The following is a 25,809-nucleotide window of genomic DNA, read 5'->3' on the forward strand; positions in this document are numbered from 1 at the left end:
TCCAGGACTGGAGGTTTTATTCCCACAGGGCCGGGGCATGTCCAGCTGTGAGCAGCAGACCCCCGAGCCCTTCTCCCAGGGCTGCTCCATCAGCTCATCCCCAGCCCGGGTCGGTACCGGGGCTTTTCCCGATCCATCTGCAGCTCCCGCACTTGGCCTTGTTTAACCCCGCAATATTCCTCCACCCACTTCCCGTGCTTGCCCATCCCGCACCGCAACCTCCAAACGCGCATCTCGCTCCAACAATTACACATTGCTAAAAATAAAACAACTTCGTTTCAAAGGCGCATCTCCGGGGAGGACGCAGCCAGAAACTTCCCGGCAGAGCACAACCTGGGACACAACCGGGAAGGCAGGCGGAACAGAGCCGGGTGTCCCTGGGACACCCCCGGGCCAAGGGGGGAGGCAGCAGGAACGAAGCCGGGGACAGGGAAGGCGCTGCCTTTGTGAGGAGCCGGGGCCGGGGGCCGGCCCGGGCCGCTCGGCGGGCGCTGAGGGGACGCTGAGGGGCGGCGGGCCGGGCCGGCCGGGCTGGCTCCGCCCGCACCACATGACTCCAGCGTCGGGAGAAACTTTTCCCGTCCCGCGGTCGGAAAATGGCGGCGTAGGGAGCGGGGCTCTGGCATCCCGGCGGCTCCCGGCGCCATGACCCGCTGGGTGCCCACCAAAAGGGAGGAGAAGTACGGCGTAGGTGAGGACGCGCCCGCCCCGCTCCCGCCTGTTGCGCTCAGGGCCCCCCCCCGGCCGCGGCCTCCCCGTCCCTGCCCGCTCCCCGCTCCACTCCGCGGCCGGGATGGAGCGCGGTGCTCCCCGGTCCCCTCCGGTTCCTGCCTCCCCCGCCCGGCTCCTCGTGGCTCCCAGGAAGTTGAGGAGTTGTCTGGGAGCGCCGTGCCCCGCTGGGAGAAGTTGCGTTTCTCCCTTCGCTGCGTTCCTGTCGCTCCCCGAGCGCTGCGCGCACCAAGAAGCTCCGAGCTCTTGGCTCGTCGGGCTCTTTCTCCCCGCGGCGGAGCGGGATGCGCTTCCAGGCTGGCTCCTTTGGGAGCCCACGCCGTGGCCCGAGTGCTGTCCCTCCGAGATGTGTCGGGAGCAAGGCTCTCGCCTCTGCGGGGACTGTGATGCTCATACAGATGAGGCTTTCCCCGCTCGCCGGGATCCATTTCCTCCTGCGCTCCTTCCGTCCCTCTCGAACAGAGGGGGATTGTTCCCAGCTGGTGCCTCCAACATCCGCGCTGGGACTGAACAGGACCAAACCCCGCTGAGGTTTGGGCAGGGCTGTGCCGAGAGGGCCCCTCAAGAGTTTAAAGATGTTGATTTTGGTGCAAAAGGTTTCATTTCGGGGTTGCGGCGCAGAAAACTTTACTGACACGAAGGAGTGTTTGTCTGGGGGAAAGGAAATAATAAATCTGACTATTCAAACTGGAAACGTGAAGTTCAATGCCCACCACGGTTCTTGGGCTGGATTGATTGTGAAGAACAACTTTTTGTAGAAACCCACAGCTAAACCTCATAAAGCGAGCAGAAAGAAGGGAGTTTCTGGGGCTGAGTAAAACCCAAGCCAGTTGTAGGAATTAATTTTAAATTCTGTGTGTGTGTCCCTAGAAAACCAGAGCTTGACTTTTAAAAAATGTTAGAAAATCCCGGTTACACCGTGTGGGATCCGTGGATAATTCCAGCGCTGAGGGTGCAGGACAAACATAGGGAAGCAGAATTGCCACTGATGGCAGTCGCTCGTTAAGTTTCCAAATTATCTGCCTGGTGGTGTGGGATGGGTATTTTGGAATGACACAATTGTCACGTAGCATAAGCTGATGTTACAACCCAGTGACCCTCGAAAGCAAGTTCCTCTTTTGCAGGAACTCTGTGTCTGCTGCTGTGCTGGGGTTGACTGGGGCCCGGCTTTCCAGGAATGTCTTTAAATTGATTTGAAAATGACATGGGAGAAAAAACCCCGTGTGAAATAGACCTGATTGTTTTACAACATAGTTCAAGTGTATTTCTGTGGCCGGTGTGGGGAGTTGCATGTGTAGTAAGAAAACTGGATTTAAATTTAATTTAAGAATAAAAAAACCCTCCCAGTTTGAAAAAGCACAGGACGATGTTGGTGTTTTTTTTGTGTCCACTGCTCTGCAGAGAAGTTTGTAATGGTCTTTTAATAGGTTTGTATTTCTCTCACAGTTTGTTTTCCTTTTCTTGCAAGGAGGCTGAGATCCTTGCCAAACTGGGGGATTTCTCTGCTGAATTGACAGGGATGTGAGGGTTGGAAGTGGATGAAGTCGCAAGGAGATAAATCAGATTTAGAGCTAGTTGAACATTCACTGGCCTGTGCCATTCAGTTATAGGCTGCTTTGGGAGGGATGGTTTCTTTCTGGTGTCCTAAAGAAAATGAACATCCAGTTTGTTTCTATGTGTTTGATGGACCTTTATGTTGTTAAGAAAGGGCACTGTGAGTCTTGTGGTGTTTTATTTTTTGCTGCTTGTGAAAGCTGGAGGTTGTGCAGAATTGGTGCAACAGTTGTGTGGTCCCAAGCAGAATTGGAGATGGCACTGTTAACCTGAAAATTCAGGCTTGAGAGTATTTTTCTTCCTATTTGCCATGACCAGTCCTGGGGGCTGATGTTGACTCAATGTTGTCTGACAGGGAGAAAATCCCTGATAGGAATGCTGATGGACTTGGTGAAACATAATGTGCAGTGCTTAGTGTGTCTCATCAATGCAAATATCTCCAAAAGGATGGTGCCAGACTCATTCCAGTGGTGCTCAGTGACAGGGTGAGGAGCAATGGCCATGAGCTAAACCAGGAGAAGTTCTACCTCCACATGAGGAAGAGCTTCTTTCCATGAAGGTGGCAGAGCCCTGGAACAGCTGCCCAGGGAGGGTGTGGAGTCTCATCCCAACCCACCTGGATGTGTTCCTGTGTCACCTGCTCCAGGTGACAGGTGGGATGCACTGGATGATCTCCAGAGGTGCCTTCCAACCCCAGATATTCTGGGATTCTGTGTGCAGGCTTCCCCAAAGCAGAGATATGGGGAAGCTGTGTTGTTGTGGTTGTGTTATGTCACAGTGGTGGGAGCTCAGAAATGGACGTGTGTCTATTTACAGAGATGTGTAGATATAAAATTCACACATGTGCTTATATAATACATTTATATCCCTTTACCCCTTCCTCTGGTATATCCCTGTGCACAACAAGAGCTTTCTTAACATCTCAAGACCTGAAGATTTGCTGGCTGTAACGCATCTGGAACAAATTATGCCAAAAGGCTGTAGGGACAGCTGGTAGGACCCAGGTGTGTTAAGGAGCACTGCCCCCATGGCCCAGTGGGATTTGGGGATGCTGCTGGATGCCCTGCATGCCTGTAAAGTGAATTTGCTGCCCCGAGCCTCTGTGCAGAGGCATTATCTCAGCAGGCAGTTGAGAGAGTGACTCAGCTCCGCTTCCTGAGAGAGTTCAGCATGCGGGAGGCTGCAGGAGGAATGGGTGTGGATCTAATGGGATAATCCGGATATTGGATTAACATATGGGGAGCTGAGCGAAACAGGGAAATGATCAGCTTCACTGGAGGAGCTTTTCCCTGCTCCCAGTGCTGCGGATCCTTCTTCATCTCAATCCTGCCTTTCATCCCTCGCCCTGTGCTGGTGAGGAGGAGTGTGGTTGTGTGGAGGGGAGCACTTGGGTGTGTGGCTTCCTCCACGGGGTCATCTGAGGCTTCCAGAGAGTCCTGAGAGCTGTTCTTGTCCTCTGGGTGTCACAGAGTGGCAGTGGAATGTGGCTGTTCCCTACTTTGAGTGTGATGTGAAATTTGTAATTTTGGTGGTTTCCTTTCTGCTGGGGAAAAGGGATGTAAAGAGCTGCTTTGGGAAGTCTGGGAGTCTGACCAGCACCTCTGAGATAGTTCACAGTGGCTGTGACAGCTTCCAAATCCTAAATTTTGCTGTTCTTTGCCCCTTTTCCTTTGGGCTGATAACTGCAGTGTGAGGTAAAACTGGTGCTACTGTGGTTCCTGCAAATATTGTATTTAAAATGCCTTTGTCTTCAAAGGTCTGTGTTCATATGGAGTGATCAGGACACTACTGTGGTAGTTTAATCCTTTTTTTTTTAAACTGAATAAATGGTGAAATAGAAAATTAGTGCCACGTGCCCTTGGATGGTCAGATGCAAAAGGAGAACTTCCAGTTACAGAGAGGAGTCCCCATCCCTGAAGGTGTCCAAGGAAGGACTGGATGTGGCACTCAGTGCTCTGGGCTGGGGACAAGGTGGGAATTGCACTTGGATTTGATGGTCTTGGAGGTATTTTCCAAATTCAGTGAGTTCCAGTATTTTTGTTTGTTCCTGGTGAGCCTTTGTTGTGTGTCACGACTTGGCAAATAGTAACAAACCTAATTTTAGATGGGGACATTGGCCACACTTCATTGTCAGGGTGTTTCTGTGCCTCTCTGAGACTGGGATAGCTTTTCCAAAGGGGTCTATGGAATTACCTTCAAACCAGGTACATAGAAATATATATTTTATTATTAGGGATGGCTTTAAGGAGTTGGAGGACTAAGAGGTGATACTGTGATCATGGTTCAAAAGTTTTGCAGCTGAGTTCTGCTTTTTGAACAGGGTGGGATAAGAATTTGTTGAGAGGAAAGGTGATGAAAGCACAGGAATCTTAGAGCCCAGCACTGCTGCTTCTCTTGTGCTGCTTCAGGGAGGATTGTGGTGCTTCAGGACAGATTGAAGGCTTTTGTGGAACTCTGCAGTTCCAGTCCAGGCTGTGGGCAGCTGTGGTGGTGCGTGGGGGCTCTTGTTTAAGGTGATGATCTTGTGAATATTTGTGCCTTAGAGCAGGGAAGGAAACATTTTAAGGAAATTGAAAAAGATGCATCTTGGTGATTTTAGTGCTGCTGTGCTGTGAGGTTTGGAGCTGCCTGGCAGGAGAGGTGACTGCTGCTGGTGACAGCAGGGCTGTGCTCTGGCACAACCCAAAGCCACAGAGTAAAAATGTAAAATGTCCATGGAAAATTGGCTGCTGAATTGATCAGTTAACTGGAGTGAGCACTTGCACGTTCAGTTCCCTAGAGCCAGCATATCCCATGGACACCCAGATGTTTTATTTTTTATAAAATAAATAAATAAAACCAGGGTTTTATTTGTTATATCCCTCTGAGGAATTGGATGGTTGAGCCTGGAGAAGAGAAGCTTTGGGGTGACCTCATTGTGGACTTAGAGTACCTGAAAGAACCAACAAGAAAGATGGAGAGAGACTCTCTACAAGGGATGGAGTGACAGGACAAGGGGAGATGGCTTTAAAACGGCAGAGAACAGATTTAGATGGGACATTGGGAAGGCATTCCTGGCTGGGAGGGTGGGCAGGCCCTGGCACAGGTGCCCAGAGCAGCTGGGGCTGCCCCTGGATCCCTGGCAGTGCCCAAGGCCAGGCTGGACATTGGGGCTGGAGCAGCTGGGACAGGGGAAGGTGTCCCTGCCATGGCTGGGGTGGCACTGGGTGATCTTTATTCTTATTTATTATCCCTTCCAAGCCAAACCATTCTGTGATCCTGCTTTACAATACTCTTTAGTTCCCTCTTGCTGAGGCAATTCCTTTCTGTGCTGCCCCATCCCTGGCTTGTCCTGAAGCAGAGGGAAGGGGCTGGAAGGTGTTCCACACCTTTTCCTGCAGGAATGACTCGAGTTGGACTGCAGACATGTGCTCAGCTCTCCCAGTTCACTCAGCAGCCACTGTTGTTCTCTGTCAATAAACACTTGTTGCAAACAACAGATTGGAGAGGAATAACTGATACCAGATAAGTGGAAGAGGCTGTGGACTCCTGTTTGTTTTCATCCAGGCCAGCAACAAGATTACAAGATGGGATTGTTCTGAGAAATGATTCCTGATGGGATTTTCCAGGAATTACTGTATTTTTTTCTCTCATGGAGCACAAACTGACTTCAGTAAGTAGCCAGCTGCCTATGGCCATAGTACAGAGCTTTTATTTATCTTTGCAAAGGAAGTTTTCAGTCAGTTTAGAAATTCTCAGCTGGTAATTTTATTCTTTATCCTAGAAAATAAGAGAGGAGGTAGAAAAATGAGGTTTTACCCTTCCTGTGGTGTGCAAGTGTGACAGTGACAGTAGTCAGGGGGCTGATCCAAGGTGTTTGATTTGGGATTTCCATCCCTGGAAGTGTCCAGGGCCAGGTTGGATGGGATTGGAGCACCCTGGGATAGTGGAAGTTGTCTCTGTCCATGGCAGAGGGTGGAGATGGATGAGCTTTAAGGTCCCTTCAACCCAGACCATTCTGGGATTCTCTGATTTCAAGCAGTATCTTGCTGGGTTTTGTAATTATCCCTTAATCTGTTCTATTGGAAATGCCTGACTTAGGTGCACTCAAACAATGCTAATTTTGGGCTGTTTGCCACCTTGGCACCGATCTCTTTGTGTTACAAAGGCATTTTCCTTTCTGCAAAGGCAAAGATTTCAGGGAAGGGGAAAAAAAAACTGGAGGCAACTTAAAGTCAAACCTTGTCCAGGAAAGCCCCTCTGTCAGCTTGCAGCTACAGGAATACATTTGGGATAATTTTTCCTTTAAATATTGATGTTTCTGGAGTGTGTCCCATGCTGGCTGTGGAGGATGGAGGATCCTTTATGGATTATTTATTTACATTATTATATGGGGGATCCTTTGCTTTGTCTAATCTTTAAGGGCTGAAACCCAGTACCTCTTGTTAAACACCTGTGGATGTGTCCAGCTGGAAATAAATAGCTGGGGCTGACTCCTGTTAATGAATGGAAGCTCCAACACGGAACTGCCTCTAATCCAATAATAGCAATAATAATAATTTATAATAATTTATAAGGAATATATAATATAATAACACTATATAATAATAATAATAATAATAATAATAATAATAATAATAATTTTAAAGTATTTATTCCATCACAGGTGTCAGTTTTACCTCTTCCCTTTGAATTCCTGCAAGTCCAAAACTTCCTCAAAATACTCAGTGGAGCTGCTCCTCCTTATGGGTCTTTGGCAGGGTGGTGGACCACTGACAAGTCATTTTTATTTTTTTTTATTAAACTTAAAAGCATTTTTTATTTTTGTTTTCTAGCCTGTGGTGGCCTCCAAGGCTGTTCTGACAAAAATAATTTTCTGAGTAAGGCTTTAATGAATTCCTTGATGAGTTATTGGAATACTTTCCTCCTTTAACTTGGGCGTGGGGGGAATTGAAATCACGCCCTGTCTAAACTAAAAAAATGTTCAATAAGAGATAATTCTTGTAATTCTGAAACTTTCTCTCCCTTTTTAGACTGTAGTTGTGCAAACATTTATATATTTATAGAATTATCTTCCCATGTTTATGTAATTTGCACATTAAATCTCATTTCTGATGTAAAGATTTCAGAACACAAGAAACAGCAGTTGCCACATTTCAGTTTCATCAGCAGAAATACGAAATATCTCTGGAAATATTTTTCTGCTTCATATAGCTTTGTAACTAAACTGAAATAATTGCATTGAGAACTATTATGTGTAATCATGTACCATATACGTAACAAAACAAACAGATGGAGGAGGAACTGAAGCAACCATTGGCTGCCATACGTGAATTTGGGTTTTTTTTGTATGATATTTTTTAGCACTGCTGCTTTATTTCCAGTGCTGCTTATATTATTTCAGCACAACCCTTTTTAGAACATGTTTGCAGAGGGTTTTGGTGGCTGATTTTGCCTGAGGGTGTTGGAGTAGTAAAATGTCTTTGTGTTCCCCAGTAGAAAATACCAACAAGTGAGTGGAACAGGATTTGCTGTGTAATTTCTGAACGGGAATGGCAGCAAAATTGTACATAATCAATGTTTGTGCTTGTAGGCACTTGGGTTTTTCAGGCACTCTGTTTGTACATCCCTGCTCTTGTAGGAGCTGGGCCACTTTAATGGATGTGCTGCACAAATTATTGAATATTGAGGTGGAAAACCCGCTGGAGCAGCTGCCTGGCTGAGCAGGTGTGGGGGTTTTGGGAAAATCTCGTTATCCCTGAGGGGTCCCATGTGGGGAGGGTATCAGTGGGGGCATCAGGAATTCTCTTCCTTGAGGAGGAACCTCCTGGCTTGACCTGGGCAGTTCCTGGCTGGTTCTGGCAGAGCTTCCTGGAGCATTTGGAAGGTTTGGCAGTGCAGGATGGGCACTTGGGAGTGGAGAGACCACAGAGCCTCTAAAACACCTGAGAGCCTCTTCAGGCACGCAGATTCCTTCTGGAAGTGCAGCCTTAGGTGTTTGTGTTTGCTCTGCCTTCCTTCTCCTGCTTATCCAAACAAAGCGCGGAAATGCCGGCGTCACTGGGCTTGGAGCTGGATGGAATAAAATAACATCTGTGGAGGGAATGGGGCCCGAGTGTCCCAGGAGGACAAGGAACAGATGAGGCCACATGGTACCCAAACCTCTCTAAGACCTTCAGCTGTGCTGTGTTAGGAGGGTTTTCCCTGTTTTCATACATGGAATAAAAACAGAATTAAGGGAGAACATGGCAAAGCCCGGTGCTGCTGGTGCCTCTGGGAGTACAGGATTATGGAAAGCTCCACTCTTACCTGTCTCCAGCAGCTTCCCTGCCTCCCAGCTGCTGCTTTAGCCTGGAGCATCATCCTAATAGTGCCAGCTGGTCTGCAGGAAGAAATGTTGGCAGCAGGGAATGGTTCAGGGCATGGTGGAGTTGGGTGCTTTCATTGAGGAGATGCTTCATGCAGAGTGTGCGCTGTCTGTGTAGCAGAAATGAAGTGGAAGCAACTGGTAATAGCAAAAAGTGCTCCTGTAGTAGACCCTGCCACAGGAAATCTCTCAGTGCTGAGCCAGATGGAAGCCGTTGATGAGAATTTGAGTTTCTGAGTCTGGAGGCAGATGGTGAACGATTGAAAAGGACGCTTGCTTTCAGAAAAATCTGCTGTGCATATGACTCCAGTGAACAAATCCTGCCCCTGCCATGGCTGGGGATTATCGAGGCAGCGGCTTGGAATGCCCTATAAATGCTGTCCTCTGAATTAATCCCTGGAGGAGAGCTTGCACTGCAGCTTCATGACTGTGCAGAGATGAGGTGAAATCTTCCTTGGGCCAGCAAAGTTAGAGATAAGGGCCCGTGGGAACGCTTCTGTTGATAAATATAAGATTAATCTCTCAAAATGGGAGCGTATGAGTGAAAACATCGACATAACAAGAAATCTTTAATTACTCTTTTTAAAGTTACGGGAAGAGCTAAAAGATGATGTGTCCAGCAGCTCTTGTTTGATTGACTTTGACTCTTTCCTGCTGCTTTGGGGTGCTGTGGGAGAATTCTTGTTCTTTTGCATCAATCTATGGCTCATCTGTGGCGTTAGTATAGAAAATAATGCTTATACTCCAGCCTTTAGTATGCTCTGTCTAACCCAAGGTAGTGGTGATGTTACCTGGTGTCCAGCCTCTTTTTTTCCTTTATATCTCTTCTTTTGTCCTGACACACAAATTCCCACCAATTTTCTGTAGGCATCACCTCTTACCTTGTCATCCCTGCAGGAAATGTCTTCCTTCCTGCTCACCCTTTTTTCCCCATTATTTTACTGCCTCAGCCTTGCTGGTTATATTTTTCTTGCCATGACTGCTAAGTGTTCCATCAATCCATCACTTTTTTTGACCGAGAATCTTGGGTGGAAAAGACTTGAGAGCATAATTTATTTCCTTCTGTGTGAGCCTGGTGTATCTTATGGGTTTGGTTTTTGGTTTTTGGTGTTTTTTTTTATTCTGTTTATTGATCTCTGAAGTGTGTGAAGGGCAAATGGTGTGACTCAAACTGGTTGTAAAAAAAAAAAAAGTGGTTTGTGGCATTTTTAATTTTTTTTCTTTTTTTTTTTTTTTTTTAATTTTGAAAGTATTTTGGCTTCTGTTTCACATCAGGGTTGATCTGTACAAGGTTTGTGTTTGGTATGGCAGGGTTCAGCTCTGTCCTTCCCTGCCAGCCTGTCAGCAACACCTCTGTAGCTGCTGACAGTCCCTGTCCAACCTCTCTGTCACCTCCCCTGGGCTGTTCTGCACTTTTTTGATGCTTCTCACTGACATTTGGCATAAAGGAACCAAACTTTTTGTCCAGGCCATCACAGGAGTGTGCCCAGGAGCAGCTCAGAATTCCTGGAGCTCTGGGACTGCCTTCACAAACAGCTGGCATTGACTCCTTTTTAAAATTAATTTAGTGACATGTGACAATTTAGTGATCTTTATTTATGGATAAAGAACTTTTTCCCAGAGATTTCCGTCACTGAGCTTCTTTGGTATGAAAACAGTTGTCCTTGCTCACAGTGAAGTAGCTGGAGATGAGAACAGATATTTTTTGTGGTGCAGAGATATTTCTTGGCCAGTAGTTTCCATAGCATGTGAGTCAAATGGGTCAAAACTCCAACCCCAAACTTTCTGATGCAGAGCCAGATATTCTTTTGATATTTATTACACTACACCTTGCTTGTTTGTGTTTGTTGGTTGTGTTCTTGAGCATTTGACTGGAGCTAAGACTCTAAAAGGATTAAAAAAGCACATTAGATGTCAATCTGGATAATAGGAACATCTGCAGTTAGATGGGATTGCTTTAATGCTGAGCATTGAAGAGTCCCAGGAGGTGCTCATGGATGAGGGAATTTTTTCTAAGGTCTTGATCTGTCTCTAAAGTGCTGATTATGGGAATTATTTGGATTCTGTCTGGTCCCTCTCCTGCTAAATCCCAATTTTGGGACGTTGGTGGAGGTGGTGTTTATGCAAGATTATGGCACAGGCTTGGTTAAACCAGTGCTGCAGCCACAAAGTGGGAATGGGGTCCCATCAGGTCCTGGGAGTGCATTCCCCATCCCTGGAGGTGTCCAAAACGTGTGGATGTGGCCCCTGGGGACATGGTTTGGAGGTGACCGTGGTGCTGGGGCTGGGTTCACCCTTGGACTTGGATGATCTTGGAATCATCGCGGTTGGAAAGGACTTTTAAGATTAGCAAAGCATTTTTGGGAAAAATATCCTAAACCTTCTCTAAGAATCAGTTGAGTCTTCAAGGAGTGACTGAAGTATCTTGCTTTGAGCTCTGTGGGGTGGGGAATTCTTATTCCCAAAAAATAAAGATTGGATATAGCCAGATAAGCACATTTCAGTAAAGACTTCAGAGAATGACTCAGTTATGGTGCTGCTGACATTGTTGGAAGTTTTGTGTGGGTTCAGCTCTGGTTTGATTTTCTAGTTGAATGTATTCTTGAAGTGATTTATTAACAGATTTTTATCAATCACTTGTGCTGCAGAGGAGGCCTCTGTTTATTTACTGGGCTGTGATGAGTGATGGAACTGGTTCAGATTTTTGCCTTAAACACAGAAAGTACAGTTTGGGCTTCCTGCTACAGCTGCAGTTTCCACAGTTAGAGCACACAAAGGTGAACATGTTCTTGGCTGAAAACCAGGAGTTTTAATACTTTTAGAGCTTGAATATTTAAAATATTGGCATAACTGCAAGCTTCTACGCTGCAGGCGTGATAGCATCTATAACACAGCGTGCTGATCTTAAATCAAGATATAAACCTTTAAGACTGGGAGTTCATGTATTATATTTATAAAGTGCTGTCTGGATGCTTCCATAACATTTACATAAAAAGTGTGGATAATATAAAATAATTTTGTGGAGGGGAGCTAGAATAATTGCATGCCAGATTAGGTTTTTCAGGAGATGGGTAGTGACACCTTTGAGAAATGCCTGGGTAAACTTAGTGAAAAGTAAAATATTGGTGATTATTTATGAGATCTTGAATTCTTGCTGCACCTGCACATGACAGAGTTTGTGTTGTTACCTTTGTGTGCATCAGCTTCCTTTTGCTCTTGGACTGTTCATGGAACAGGAAATGTTTTTAAAATTAAATTGTTTTTCTCCAGAACACTGAAAGATGCTTAGGAAGAGGAATGAGTTAGATTCCTCCAGGAAAATGGCACAAATTCCCCACCTTTTCCAGCACAGATCCCACTGCTGAGTGCTCCTGGTGTCTCAGAGGATGCTTCCACCAAACGTAGCCATGGCAAATATGTGATTTATATATCAAAACCAAGCTGGTTTGCTGCACATGAGCTGAGTGTGCAGTGTGCTGGCTGCCATTAATTTGTTTTTTTAACAGTTCTGTTTTGAGGCAGAGGTGCTGCAAGTGGAGATGAGTTGAATTGTTGAGAAATAACCACTCATTTTAGACAAGCGCAGTATTTTCTCAGCGAGGGAAGCAAACATTTGAAGGTGAAAGTTACTCTGTCCAGTCTAGCACAAGCTTCTGCTGCCTGTTGGAGCTTTCTGAACAGAGACATGAGAGCAGATTTTGGGAATTATGGCAGGGAAATCAGTCCCCTTAAGCTGTTGTTTCCAGCGGAGCAGTGCTGGGAACAGCACGGATCTGCTCCTCGGCCAGGAGCTGGCTCTGGCCCCTGCTCTGCCCTGGCTGCCAGGGGCATGTGCTGGGTGCTAATGCCTCAGCCCTTTTCAGGGAATTCTCAGAGTGATTCTGGGAAAATAACCTGCCCAAAACGGGGAAAGAACAATCAAAATACTCCCTTTCTTATAGCAGAGGTTAGTGAGTTACTGTTGGGTTAGTGGCACCTTAATCACCCTCCTGGCATTAATATGTGACCATCAGGGGGCTTTTAAAATACATTTGGCATGGATGATTATGCTTGGGAAGGAAGGATTTACAGCTTTGAACTATTCTGAATTAACAAGGGCAATTTTGAGGCTCAGGGCAGTGAGGGAAGTGGGTATAAGGGTTATTTTTGATGTGTTTCAGTAGGCTGAGGGGTGTCTGAGCAGTGGGGAACCAATTTCTCACCTGGGAATTCCTGTGTACATCTGGGATCAATTACTGGGCTACACCAACTTTAAAATACAAATTTATTACACTATATACATACTAAAAATCATTGATAAATTTAAATAATAATAAAAAATAGTTGGATTTGATGATCCTTGTAGGTCCCTTCCAACTCAGAATATTCTGTGATTAGATTAGAAAAGGATTTAGAATTACTAAGTTAATTCATGATAAAGTGAATGGTTGTGAATATACAGGTGGGTTCTTATTGTGCCAAAATTGTGGATCTCAGTGTCTGGAAGCAAAGATTTAGGCTGTTCCTCTACCCTGTTTTTCCCCCCTTCCCAAAAGTCTGTGAATTTATGGAATAAAACGTGATGCTGCCTCTTCAATGAGCAGTGGGATCACATCACTTATTTTTCCTTACGTCTTCCAGAATGAGCAAAGAATTGGTGTGGGTTCAGTAGGAAAATGGGAATTAGAGGGATATGGAGTGACTCTGAGAGCTGCCCCAGTGCTGAGAGGGAGCTGGACAGTGACCCTTTGTTAGGGCCAGTGGCCGAGCCAAGTCCGCTGGAAGCTGCCCGGAGCATGTGATTGCCCCTGGTTTGGAGAAAAACAATTTTTCCCTGTTTTTGCAAAATGCTGCTCTTATCTTTTAATGCATTCAGTGCTGTTTGATTCGCTCCCATGGTGATGTTTTCCCCTTAATTCGGGTGTGAGGTGCAAATTCAGGAAAAGCGGCGCTGAATTCCCATTTCTGCCATAGCCCGGCTGTTTTGGGAGAGAGGGGGAAAGCGTTGCTGGGTTAAACTGGGGCTCTCAGCAGCTCATTCCTCTCTCTGGCTGCTCTTTTGGGGAAAACAGAACAAGTTCCTCAGGGTTTATTTGACTTGGGGTCTCTACTCTTGCTGTTGGAGACAGCCACATAAGGTGATGGCAAAGAGAAAGAAATTGAGTAAGGTTTGATGTGTAAAAAGCCTCAAACGCCTTCATCTTTTTTCTCCCATTCCAGAGGCTTTCCTGAGAAAGGAACAGAGGAATTTTGATTTTGTTTTCCCTTGTAGAAATACTGAGGTGGAAGAACAGTAGGAAATGAAAGCATCTTCCCCATCACATCATTTCCTCCTTGCTTTGGGCTCTTTGCTCTGCATCATCAGCTCGGTGCTGCAGTGAATTGTGTCATTTTTTTCCTGTTTTCACAGTAGTGCAAGAGGAGTTTCAGAGGGTTGAACTTGATTTTTTTAGTCGTTGAAATGCTTGTTAAAATACAGCTGTGCCATCAAGCTCAGTGCTGAAGTAACCCTTAGTAAAATACACCCTCTTAGCACAATTCTGCTCAGTGCAATAGGAGTTTCCTGCCATGGCAAGGAGAGGCTTGAAGAGTTCTAATGCCTCAGGGATGTTCCCAGCGAGCTCTGTGGCCTCCTGGAACACCAAACTGGGCTTGGGGGAGCTTTGACACCATTTGTGTGGGTTTAGCCTGGAGCTCTGTGTGGGGAAGGACTTCAGGGTTTCCAAGTCCTTTTCACACGCTGGGTTAAAGAGTGAACTTGTGCCATTTGGGATTCTGCACAGCCTGTGGTTGGACATAAAGCAAAAATAAGCCAAAACACGAGCTGTTCCACCTCAGCATGAGGAACTCCTTTCCTTGGGGGTGGCAGAGTGCTGGAACAGCTGCCACTGAGGCCATGGAGTCTCCTCAGAGAGAGACATTCCCAACCCACCTGGATGTGTTCCTGTGGCCCCTGCTCTGGGTGCTCCTGGACTGGATGATCTCCAGAGTCACTTCCAGCCCTGGATGTTTGGGGATCTCTGGCTGGATTTGGGAGTTCTGCTGGGGGCTGTCCTTGCCATGGATGGAGTTTTTGGGGATCTCTGGCTGGATTTGGGAGTTCTTCTAAGCCTATCCTTGCCATTGATGGAGTTTTTGGGGTTCTGTGGCTGGATTTGGGAGTTCTCCTGGGACTATCCTTGCCATTGATGGAGTTTTTGGGGTTCTGTGGCTGGATTTGGGAGTTCTCCTGGGACTGTCCTTGCTGTTGATGGAGTTTTTGGGGATCTCTGGCTGGATTTGGGAGTTCTTCTACGCCTATCCTTGCCATTGATGGAGTTTTTGGGGTTCTGTGGCTGGATTTGGGAGTTCTGCTGGGGCTGTCCTTGTTGCTGATGGAGTTTTTGGGGTTCTGTGGCTGGATTTGGGAGTTCTGCTGGGGCTGTCCTTACCATTGATGGAGGTGCTGCTGTCCCTGAGGTGCTGACAGGCTGGACCCTGGGCAGGGCTGGCTGAGGATGGGGTGGGTGCAGTGCTGCTGCCAGGGAAGGGCAGGGATGGAGACACATCAGGCTGGAGTGGGTGTGGAGCTGCTGCTCTGCCAGTTGTGGTCACTTCTCATCTCCTGGGGAATCTCAGCTGGAGGATCTGGCCTGACTCACCACCAGCCCAGGCACATTTGATGCTCTGCCAGCACTGACCAGAAGCTGGACAAGTTCCTCCTCCCCTCCAGCCCTTAACTCTTGTCCTTCTTCTGCCCAGCAGACCCCTGGGGATGTTTTCTGCATAGCAGTGTTGAAGCTTTTGTAAATTTTCCGATAACCATGTGTAGAGGTGGTTTTGAATTTTGCTTAATTCTGAGCACTGAAATCCTTTCTTGAGGCACAGATCCTTTCTTGGGTGAGCACAGCTAATGCTCAAATGCTGTCCTTGCCTTAATGGAGGATGGTGCCAGAGCAAGAGCCAAGTTACAGCTCTTTAGTGGCCCCCAGTGAAATGTAAGAGGTCTGAGAGAACATCAGAACTCACTTACTTTGTGATTCTGAGTTGCCACAGGACAGATGCCAAAACATCTGCCTCTGGATAATGCTTTGTGTTAGTCTAAATCAGCATCTTGCTTCTTCTGCAGGAGCCAGTGTTGAGAGCTCGGGGTGATGTGATTACTCTTTGCATCCGGGGTGTTTCACTTAATGGACTTCTTAATATTAAAAATCAATTTGGACGTTCTTGATTGTGCTTCTTGTAAGCTGTGCATTATGGCACATTAATAATGCTGTTAGAGTCAATAATTACATATATATATATATATATTTTAGCACTAGTTTCAGCTTTATACCCTCAGTACTTGGTGGTGAAGTACTCTGAATACAGATTAGCCAGAAGGAGGGGGGGAGAGCTGTTAAAATGGTGCCTGAGCAGCTCACTTCATTAGCTCCCTAAAAATAAAAGTGTCTGGCTTGAAAGGGGGGGAGGAAGGAAAGCAAGAACCTGAACTTGTTTCTTGGAAATCTTGGCTTCGTCCAGAACTCTTCACTTCACAGAATCCCAGATTTACTCAGGTTGGAAAACTGCACCAAGATCTCTAAGTCCAAGCTGTGGATGGATGTGGATGATGCCCACCTTGTCCCCAGCCCAGAGCACTGAGTGCCACCTCCAGCCCTTCCTGGGACACCTGCAGGGATGGGGACTCCAGACCTCCCTGGCCACCCTTTCCATGGCCTGGCCACCCTTTCCATGGCCTGGCCACCCTTTCCATGGCCTGGCCACCCTTTCCATGGCCTGGCCACCCTTTCCATGGCCTGGCCACCCTTTCCATGGCCTGGCCACCCTTTCCATGGCCTGGCCACCCTTTCCATGGCCTGGCCAACCCTTTCCATGGCCTTTCCATGGGGAAATTGCTGCTGATGTCCACCCTGAGCCTCCCCTAGTGCAGCATTTCCTCTCGTCCTGTCCCTTTCCCTTCCCATCCTGGCTGCCCCCTCCTGCCAGGGTGTTGTGCAGAGCCAGAAGCTTCACCCCTGAGCCTCCTTTTCTCCAGGTTTTATTTCTTTCTGTACTTTTCAATTAGTGCAGAAAGGACAAGTGAGCATCTTGGTTTGTCCTACTCGAGCTCTGCCAGCAGGACTCAGCAGGGTGGTTACACTTTGAGAAGCCTCAAGTTTGGGATTGTTTGGATTTCTGAAGTTTCCTCAGCTTATTAATTAATTCACATTGGGTATGGAGGGATGAGACACCAAATGTGATGCAGAACAAATTTTTGCCCTTGCCATCTGGAGTGGGACCTGAGGTGTCTCTTTGTGCTTAGAAAAGCTTGGTGGCCCTTCATTCTTGGTGTCCTCACTTTGGAAAAGGGGAGGCAGGCTGGCACTGCAGGCTGAGAGGTTCCAGAATCTGGTTTAGGATTCTCTCAGCAGGTGCCCTGTGCAGTTGTGAAGTTCCCAGGTGAAGCATTGTGTGTTTGAGGAATTTGCTGCTCACAGAGAGGAGTGAAAGGAACTGTCTCACCTTTGTAAGGGAAAGTGCTGATAAATCCTTTCTATCTACTTGAACTTGTGGGATTTAGGCTAATCCTGTGATGAAAGTCACATCCATGGATTTAATCAATAAGATTAGAGCATCACTGGGCCAGGAGGAACCTGGAGCTGGATTTTCTCCTTTAGCTTGGTGGTAACTTCAGATCTACAGATTTCTCCAGGCTTCTCCTCTCTTTGGGAAGTTAATTTTTTGGGAATGTTTGGATAACAGAATAATTAAAACATTGAGAAGGAGCTCTGGATCAAGCTTGGTGAGACCAGGAATGACAAAACCCAAGGTGAGGAGGGCAAGAGGCTCTACCCTTGGTTAATGCACACATGAAATAATTGTCTTTAACAGTTCTCAGGTGCAACTCCTGACTCAAACACTGTTTTTTTTCCTTTTCCTTCTCCATTAGCCTCTGGTGTAGAAATTAGAAACTCCTCTGGGTGAGTAGCAGAGAACTAAGGAATCTGCCTGAATACTCAAATCAGCCACTTTCATTTTAGGGAAAGTAGGAAAAGCTTCAGATGTCTTTTAATACCAGAGAATTTACAAAAGACTTTGCTTTCACCTTTGCAATTTGTCTGCTTTTATTGAAAAAGCACAGTTATGATTTAGGGAGTTTTTTAAAAAGCCAGTGTAAAATAAAGCTGGTAATGTGTTAAATGTAGTTTGGTTTCTTTCAGGAGTTTAGAATGATTAATACAGCCTTTAAAGCAAAGTAATACCAGGGAATATTACTCTGTAACATCTTTATGATATCTTAAGATATCTCACCGTTCATGCACTCAGCAAAAAGCTTTTTCTACATAAATTGATGTTACCTTTGTTTGCTTTTTCCTTTTTTTCCACCTCTAATTCTTCTAGTGTTGTCCTCCTCGTTTTTCTGATGTATGCAGATTAATGAGTGCAGCTACAGAGGTGTTTCTTTTGTGTTCTTGAAGGGTAAATGGGGGTTTGGTGTAATTACTGTAATGCCCTGTTCATTGTTCCTTTCTTTATCAACTCCTAGAGTTGAAAAATGCCTTTTTCTGTGCCCACACTTATTCCTTTGCTTTTGGCACTCTGGGACTCTTGTGTGGATGCAGGATTTATTTTTTTTAAATTAAACAAAACATACTTCAATTAAAAAAAAAAAAACTTAAAAAAATCAAAAGTTATACCCCGGCTTTTTAAATATTTTAAATTATAATGCAGGATACAGTTGATGATACAAAATGCAAACGTACCCATTTCATGCTTTACTCCTCCAAATTTTGTCTTTTCCTTTAATTAAAGCCTTGTCATTTGCTCCAATCAAACATTTTCTATCACAACATCTTTTGATGCCAGTGTACATAAAAAAAACAAACCCGTGAGAAGGAGTTATCTGCTTCCTTGCAGGGGAGTTTGTGGTGCAGTTCAAGCCTTGCTTTGTAATCACAGGGGTGGAATGCACTTTATAGTTATTTTGGTTGTTTGCTTCACGATCTGTCAATGCTGTTGGAAGCCAGAAATGTGATTTATTTTCTCTTGCAGACGTATTTTTCACACATATATATGTATTTTTAAAGATAAATCACCCCTCCCTGGCTCCTCAGTCAGTTGAGGTCAGTGGGAGCTGTTGTGGGCAGTAATTACCATTTGATGGCTGTTTGTCATCTTCTGTCAGAAGAATTGGTCATTACACCACAGCTCCTGGTGCCTGACCTTCCTTCTGGTGACAGACACCAGTTTTAGCACTCTTGGGCATAAATTTTAGTGCCTTTTATTCATAGCTGCCTTTGATCCTGAGTGTTATTCCACGTAAATGTTGGAGAAATGCTCAGCTGAAGTGTGAATTGAGTAGAGGAGTGATTTTTTAATCTGTTATAATGCAGATTTTTCCTGGCTGGGATGTCTGGTGTGAGTCAGTGAAGTTGCTTGTCAGGGTCCTGGAGGTGGGAGACTGTCCTTGGATTCATTTTTGGATGTGTGAACATCCCAGGGGCCTCTTGATTGAGCTGTGAGCTTTGAAGGGATCTGAGTAAACACCCCAAGGATTTTTTTTGTGTGTGTTGCACTCCAGCCACCCAAATTTGAAGGAGTTAGGGCTGTGTAACTTTGTTTTCCCTGCAGTGCACAAAAGCTGAAATGAGAATATTTCTGGGGAGTGTTTCCCAGCAGATTGTCCCACGTGCTCTGTGCTCACCACTGATCATCACTGAGAGGTTGAAAATGCTCATTTTTGTTAAGGTGTTTCTCAGAACCTCCTTCTCCTGCATTTCTGGCTTTCAGAGATCCTGTGCCAGACACTGGGAGGGAAGGTTTCTCTGTGTCTAATAATGACAAAAATTAGGAAAACACTAAAACACAAATAGCTTGGCTTGTTTTGATGTCAATAGAAACTGTTCCTTTCTAAAACCTTCATTTAAATCCTGGTGATGTTGTTCTCTGCAGTGCACCTGACCTTTTTTCTTTTTACACTGTAGTGTGTTTTTATTCCATTAATCATCTTCCACCTTATACAGTGTTTCCCAAACTGCTTTTCCATGGGTTTTTTTCTGCTTGGTTGCTCAAATTTATTTATTTCCCTCTTCTAAAGTCTGTCAGGTCAGAGGAGTTCTGCAGAGAAAAGGACCCAGCCAGCCTGGGTGGATTGATTTATTGGTGATCCAGTGGATTATGGATTGATTTATTGGTGATCCAATAGATTATGGATTGATTTATTGGTGATCCAATGGATTATGGATTGATTTATTGGTGATCCAATGGATTATGGATTGATTTATTGGTGATCCAAGGGATTGTGGATTGATTTATTGGTGATCCAAGGGATTGTGGATTGATTTATTGTTGATCCAATAGATTATGGATTGATTTATTGGTGATCTAATGTATTATGGATTGATTTGTTGGTGATTCAGTGGATTATGCATTGATTTATTGGTGATCCAATGGATTATGGGTTTATTTATCAGTGATCCAATGGGTTATGGATTGATTTACTGGTGATCCAATAGATTATGGATTGATTCATTGGTGATCCAATAGATTATGGATTGATTTATTGGTGATCCAGTGGATTATGGATTGATTTATTGGTGATTCAGTGGATTATGGATTGATTTATTGGTGATCCAATGGATTATGGATTGATTTATTGGTGATCCAATGGATTATGGGTTTATTTATCAGTGATCCAATGGATTATGGGTTTATTTATCAGTGATCCAGTGGATTATTTGTTTATTTCTTGCTGATCTGGTTGTGAGCTGCCATTCCAGGAGTTCTGGGGAGAACAAGCAGTTGTTCCTAGAGGCTGGGCTGGAGGCAGCAGTGGGCTCTGTGCCCCATCCTCGTGCTGGGATTTCAGCTCCCCTCGTGCCCACTGGGATGTTCCCAGTCTGTGAGCCTGGGGCTGAGCAGATGATCAGCTTTGGGGTCAGAGCAGGGTTTTTTGGTCCAGTTGCCAGTTGTTACAGATGTGATTTGTGGTGTTGATCTCCTGTGTGGTGCAGGAGATCTGGGGGAGGAGGGAGCTGGCCAGGTAAGGCAGGTGTTTCCTGGATCCCACCTCTCATTGCTTCATCTGTAACTCTGCCCTAAGTTTTGAACTTGAGGGGTTTTTTTTTGGAAGTGCTTTGATATCTGTAATGAGTGTGGGATGTGTTGTGGATGCTCTGTGAACTCTTGGTCTGAAAATTTCCTGTGAGAGCCACGTGTCGCTTATCCAGCTCTTTGTGTTCCAATAAAACATCCCTGAGTCCTGGAAACTGAGGCAGAAGGAAAAGCAGTGGTGATCTGAGGGCTGGTAGGAACTTGGGAGGTAATTATTATGTTCTCAAAATGCTTTTGTTTCCTGAAGAGTTACAACAAATAGTGAGAAATTCTGATTTTCAGGTGTTATTGATCCTTGTTGGAGGGAGTAGCTGCACTTGTAAATTGAGGGAGAAACTTTTGTGGGTTCACCTTGACTAAAGTTCTTTAATTTCAATCTTGTGAAATATTTCAGTCTCTGCCTTCAATCATGAGGACCCTCCTTGCTATTGGAAGATTTTTTCCTCCTACAGAGAGTTTACTCCTTATAAAATTTAAAAATGTGGCTTTAAGAGTTGTAACTGTTTTGTTTTTCAGATCACAAGTATTTTTTTCCCAACCAAACCTGGTTTGTAGCGTTCTTTGTCAGATGAATTTGTGGACATTGCCAATCTCAGCAGTCAAAAGTGTCCAAATTTTCTTTTGGGAGTGGCAGAAAAGAATGGTCTTTGAGTTCCTGTTGGATTTTTTGGGGTTTATTGTACAGTGGATGGTGCCTCTGGCACTCAGAAATTCTGAAATGATATTTTTCAACATCCTATTCATGCAGTAAATGAAGGAAGTGACTGAGAAATCATCCTTTAATGTTAGTGTGGCAATTTGAGTTTTCTGAAGACACTTTGTAAGTTTTCTGTGTGTTGAGCTGACAAGGGAAGACAGAGCAGTTCTTTGTAGAGCTGCCTAAAATTGACACAAAGTGCTGTGGAAAGCTGGCAAATACAACAAAAATTGAGTGTATTGCCATGAAGAAGCACAGCATTATAAACAGAGTGAGGGACAGCTTTAAAAAGTGAACTTGTGGGTTGGGGGTTTTTTTGTTACAAAGGGAAATATTAATAGATTTAAGAACTTGGCTGAATTTTTATAGAATTTAATTTATTATTTTTTTTTTACAAAAAGATTCAGAATGACAATAATGAGTACAAGAAGCAGAGATGTGGAGAAACACCTGGATTATGTTGTCTTGCCTGTACTAACAGCAGTGTTCCCTCTGTCCAGCTCTCTACAACTACGATGCCAGGGGACCGGATGAACTTTCCTTACAGATTGGTGACACCGTGCACATACTGGAAACTTATGAGGGTAAGATGGCAAAAATTGAATTGAAAAATGGGATTTTTTTTTTTGGGAATTGCCTTCCTTTTCTGCTTGTGACCCTCTTGAACTGGAAGTTGAAGCAAGTGGAGACAAGTGGTTGGTGAGCTGGTGAATAAGCACTGGATTTTCTGGGGAAGAAGAGTTTTCACATAGCTGGGTTTGTATGGATCAGTTGTGGCATCTCCCCCACATCAGAGAAATGAAAGATGCTTTTTGGGTACCCTTAGGTAATGCAGATGAACCTGCTGCTACAAGAAATTTAGTCAGAATTTGAAAGTCACCTGGGTCCTAAATTATTTATGTGTCTCTTCTGAGATGGGTGCCTGTGTTACTGTGCACTGATTTTCCAGATAACTCTTTTGATATGGAACTCTACAGACATCACCTGTACCAAAATCTTTCCTCCCTCATCCTTGTACAAGGGAATCTCAGTGCTGAGTTTGATAATCAACATGATGTGGAAAGTGTCAAAACATTTTCAGCTCTTAATCCAAGCAAAATAAAACTCTTCCATTATATCCTTGAGTTGAAATTTTATGGCATGCTGCAGTTTGGAAAGGTGTGGGGAACAGAGAGCTAAGCTGTCTGTTTGAAATAGTGTAACATTGTTTGTCTTGTGGAAAGATGAGTTAATTTAATATGTTGATTTAATTTGCTTCTCTAGACATTGATCTATTGGTTGGTCTGGGTGATAGTGAAAAATTAATTTTAGTTGTTGGCTTAATTGGATTTTTTAAAATATTATATTTACTGAAACAAACAGGACTATTTTAGCAAGAGTTGATCATCACTGGAAGTGGAATTTTTGAATTTTCTCATTATTTCTGGGCTGGAATTTTATTGGAGCTCAGTTTGCTGCTGCAATGCCAAATTTGAGCAAAGCAATCTTCCACTATCTGACGTTGCATGCTTTAATAAACCCCTAATAATGCAAAGATTTTAAATGCAAATGGAGCCATTCAAATATTGCACTGCTTTGTACTTTGATATATAAATAGATTTATTTAATGAATGTGGGAGAAACTGAGCAGAGAATGTGAAACCCTATCAAATGCTGAAACCCTTTCAAATGCTGACTGTTCCCAAATAAGTGGGACAGTGGGGATGAGCCACTTTTCCCCTGGACTGGAATAATAGGAAAACAGGAAATAAATAATAGGAAAATCTTTCCCCTCTCACCCTCTTAGGGATTGGAACACATGGGATGAGTTGATGGTAAAAGAAACACAAATTCCTGTTCTCCCAAGCACTGATTGCTCATTCCCAACCTGCTGAGATGGGGATTTAGATGCTGTAACTCTTCTCTCTTGTTCAGAGCTGCCAAGATTAGGGGATTATTTGAGTTGTTTGATCTCCCTGTTTCCCTGGATAAAATTGGTGTGGATTGTGCCCCTGGCAGGTTTTGAACCCTACAAATTTCCAGGTGTGGGCCTGGGACTCACCCACCTGTGCTGGGCTGAGGTGGGAATGGGCCCATCCAAAGGAAAAACTCCTAAATAAATAATCCTGAGACAGAAAACTTGCTGGAAGAGTCAGTAAAGCCTTTTTGTTAAAGAGCTGGGATTTTGCCTTTCCTACCCTTTTTCCCTGTGGGTTTTTTTCTTGGATACCTACAGAAGTCCACATTCTACTCCTCCCATCCTGCTGTAGACTTGATACTCTTTAAAATTAGTTTTCTGCAATAATTCTTAAGTTCAGAGTAGTTTTGAAGACTGGTCTGTGTCTGTGGGCTTTGAAGTGGTAGAAATACATTTCTTGGGTTTTTTTTCCCACTGAATCTGCATTGCCAAGAAAAGCTCCTGGGAAATCCTTGCTCAGTTGGGGTCTCTGCAGAAGACAGGTGAGGAGTTGGAAGGGCTCAATCTCACATCCATAGTCTGGAAGATGTGGTTTTAGGGCAGATATGGGATATCTGTTGCTGCCATGTACTGGATTTAATTTCTGAGTTGAATTTTCCCCCTGTGTTTAAAATAATATTTACTTTTGTTGCCAATGAGCAGAACTTATTTTGGAATTTTTCAAGAAGTTTTGACACTTTAAATTCTAATTGTGGAAACTTTTTTCCTCTCTGAAATGCAAAAAAATGGTGTAGAAAGAATTCAGTGTGCAGATTCTGTAAAGTTTCAGTCTTGGTGGAAAACATCCCCTGTTTTTATGGGAGTGAGGAGATTGGAAATGAATGTGCACTATTAAGTGCTAAATTTGTGTTCTTCCAGGAACCAAAGTAAACATGAAGCTACTTTCTAGACTAATTAATGTTGAAAATAAAATGAATTTTTTTCTTTCAGGAAGTATTTATTTTATTTTTCAGCTAGAAAACTTTCTCTGTCCTTCTAATCTGAGCCTTAGAGGAAAAGCCAAAGAGGAAAGCCATAGGAATTCTTAAATATCCTGCTCTGCAGGAGAGGAGGATTGCATTTTGTAGCAGATACCTTAAAACTCAAGTATTTGCCACATTCTGGATTAGTACTTTCCACATCTTTATTGTCTTAATTCTATTTCTTGACTTTATTTGATGGAATGGGCAAATGGAACCATATGATCAATAAATGTGGCTCATTAAAGGGAATTGCTGGGAAATGTAAGAGAAAATCAACCTCAAAACCAAGACTGACTGTTGGAGCATCAATTAATGTCTAGTGCTGCTGTGAGGAGGGAATTTGGCTTCCCAAACAGAGATTTTCAGACATTTATTCTTGGTATTATGGGAAAGTCTAGTTTTTGTTGCAGATTTTTGATTTGTTTGTTTGTTATGAATGCAGTGTAACTGTGTCAAAAATGGAAGCATTGTTTGAGGGTAACCACAGCAAATTCTTGAGTCTCTTGCAGCTTTGACAGAAATATTTCATTGGTGTCTTTTAGTTGAGCATTTCTTTGGATGCACATTTCCAGCTTCTTGGCCCCAGATTTCTTAAGGTCAAGGTCTGGTCTTGAGCATGTCCAGGGATGAGGATTCCAGAGCTGGTGCCAGAGCATCACCTCCTTCCCAGGGAAGGAATTCCTGGAATCATGGAATGGTTTGGGCTGGAAAGAATCTCAAAGCTCATCCATTCCCACCCCAGCCATGGCAGGGACACCTTCCCCTGTCCCAGCTGCTCCAGCCCCAATGTCCAGCCTGGCCTTGGGCACTGCCAGGGATCCAGGGGCAGCCCCAGCTGCTCTGGGAATTCCATCCCAGCTCCTCCTCACCCTCCCAGGGAACAATTCCTGCCCAAAATCCCATCCAGCCCTGCCCTCTGGCACACCCCAGCTCTCCTGGAGCCCCTTCAGGCCCTGGCAGGGGCTCTGAGCTCTCCCTGGAGCTTCTCCAGGTGAGCCTCCCCAGCTCTCCCATGTTTTTGGGGAGTTGTTTAGAGATGGCTGCACGTGTTTAGGTGTCCCTGCCCTCCTCTGAGCCCGTTCATGGCCAGACCCAGTGCCTCCAGTTGCACCAGTGAGGGCTGCAGGTGCAAACTGGGCTCCCTGCACAGCTCCAGGCTGGACACCCAGCACCAGCTGCACACAGGAGGAGCCTGGTCTGACCTGCCTGGCCACATCAGGACCTCTGCAAGGAGCAGGAGTGCAGCCACTTGTCCAGGGCAGATTTTGGCTGCTCTCTTCTCCATGATCCTGGGAGCTGTGGCTGCAGAATTTCAGGAAGCAGAGGTTCATCCATGGGGAGCTGTGTTTGCCACAGGGCTTTTATTGCACAGGTGCAGTGGGAGAAGAAATAACTATTGTTTGTTCTTTAGTTGTGCAGTGCATCTGATCAGAGTTGTGTTGTTCAGCAGTTTAAATGCCAGGACTTCAAAATGTTGCTTTGTTCATCTAAAACCGTGGGAATTCCCGTT

At 44.8% G+C, this 25,809-nt stretch overlaps 1 protein-coding gene across 5 annotated transcripts in view; it reads left to right on the forward strand.

Annotated features, from left to right (window-relative positions):
• Window positions 1-481: 481 nt before the first annotated feature.
• Window positions 482-25,809, forward strand: part of DOCK1 (dedicator of cytokinesis 1) — a 266,167-nt gene continuing 240,839 nt past the window's right edge. For 2 of the 5 annotated variants that reach the window (XM_058841866.1, XM_058841869.1), the window contains exons 1-2: window positions 5,715-5,935; window positions 21,881-21,964. In XM_058841866.1, coding sequence (XP_058697849.1) covers window positions 5,878-5,935; window positions 21,881-21,964 — 142 coding nt within the window. In that variant the 5' untranslated portion in view covers window positions 5,715-5,877. Of the gene's footprint in view, window positions 692-5,704; window positions 5,936-21,880; window positions 21,965-25,809 lie in introns of those variants that run through there. The other 3 variants (XM_058841868.1, XM_058841871.1, XM_058841867.1) reach the window with 3 other exon arrangements.

This window comes from Poecile atricapillus, chromosome 6, assembly GCF_030490865.1.
Source record: "Poecile atricapillus isolate bPoeAtr1 chromosome 6, bPoeAtr1.hap1, whole genome shotgun sequence".
Taxonomy (NCBI): Eukaryota; Metazoa; Chordata; class Aves; order Passeriformes; family Paridae; genus Poecile; species Poecile atricapillus.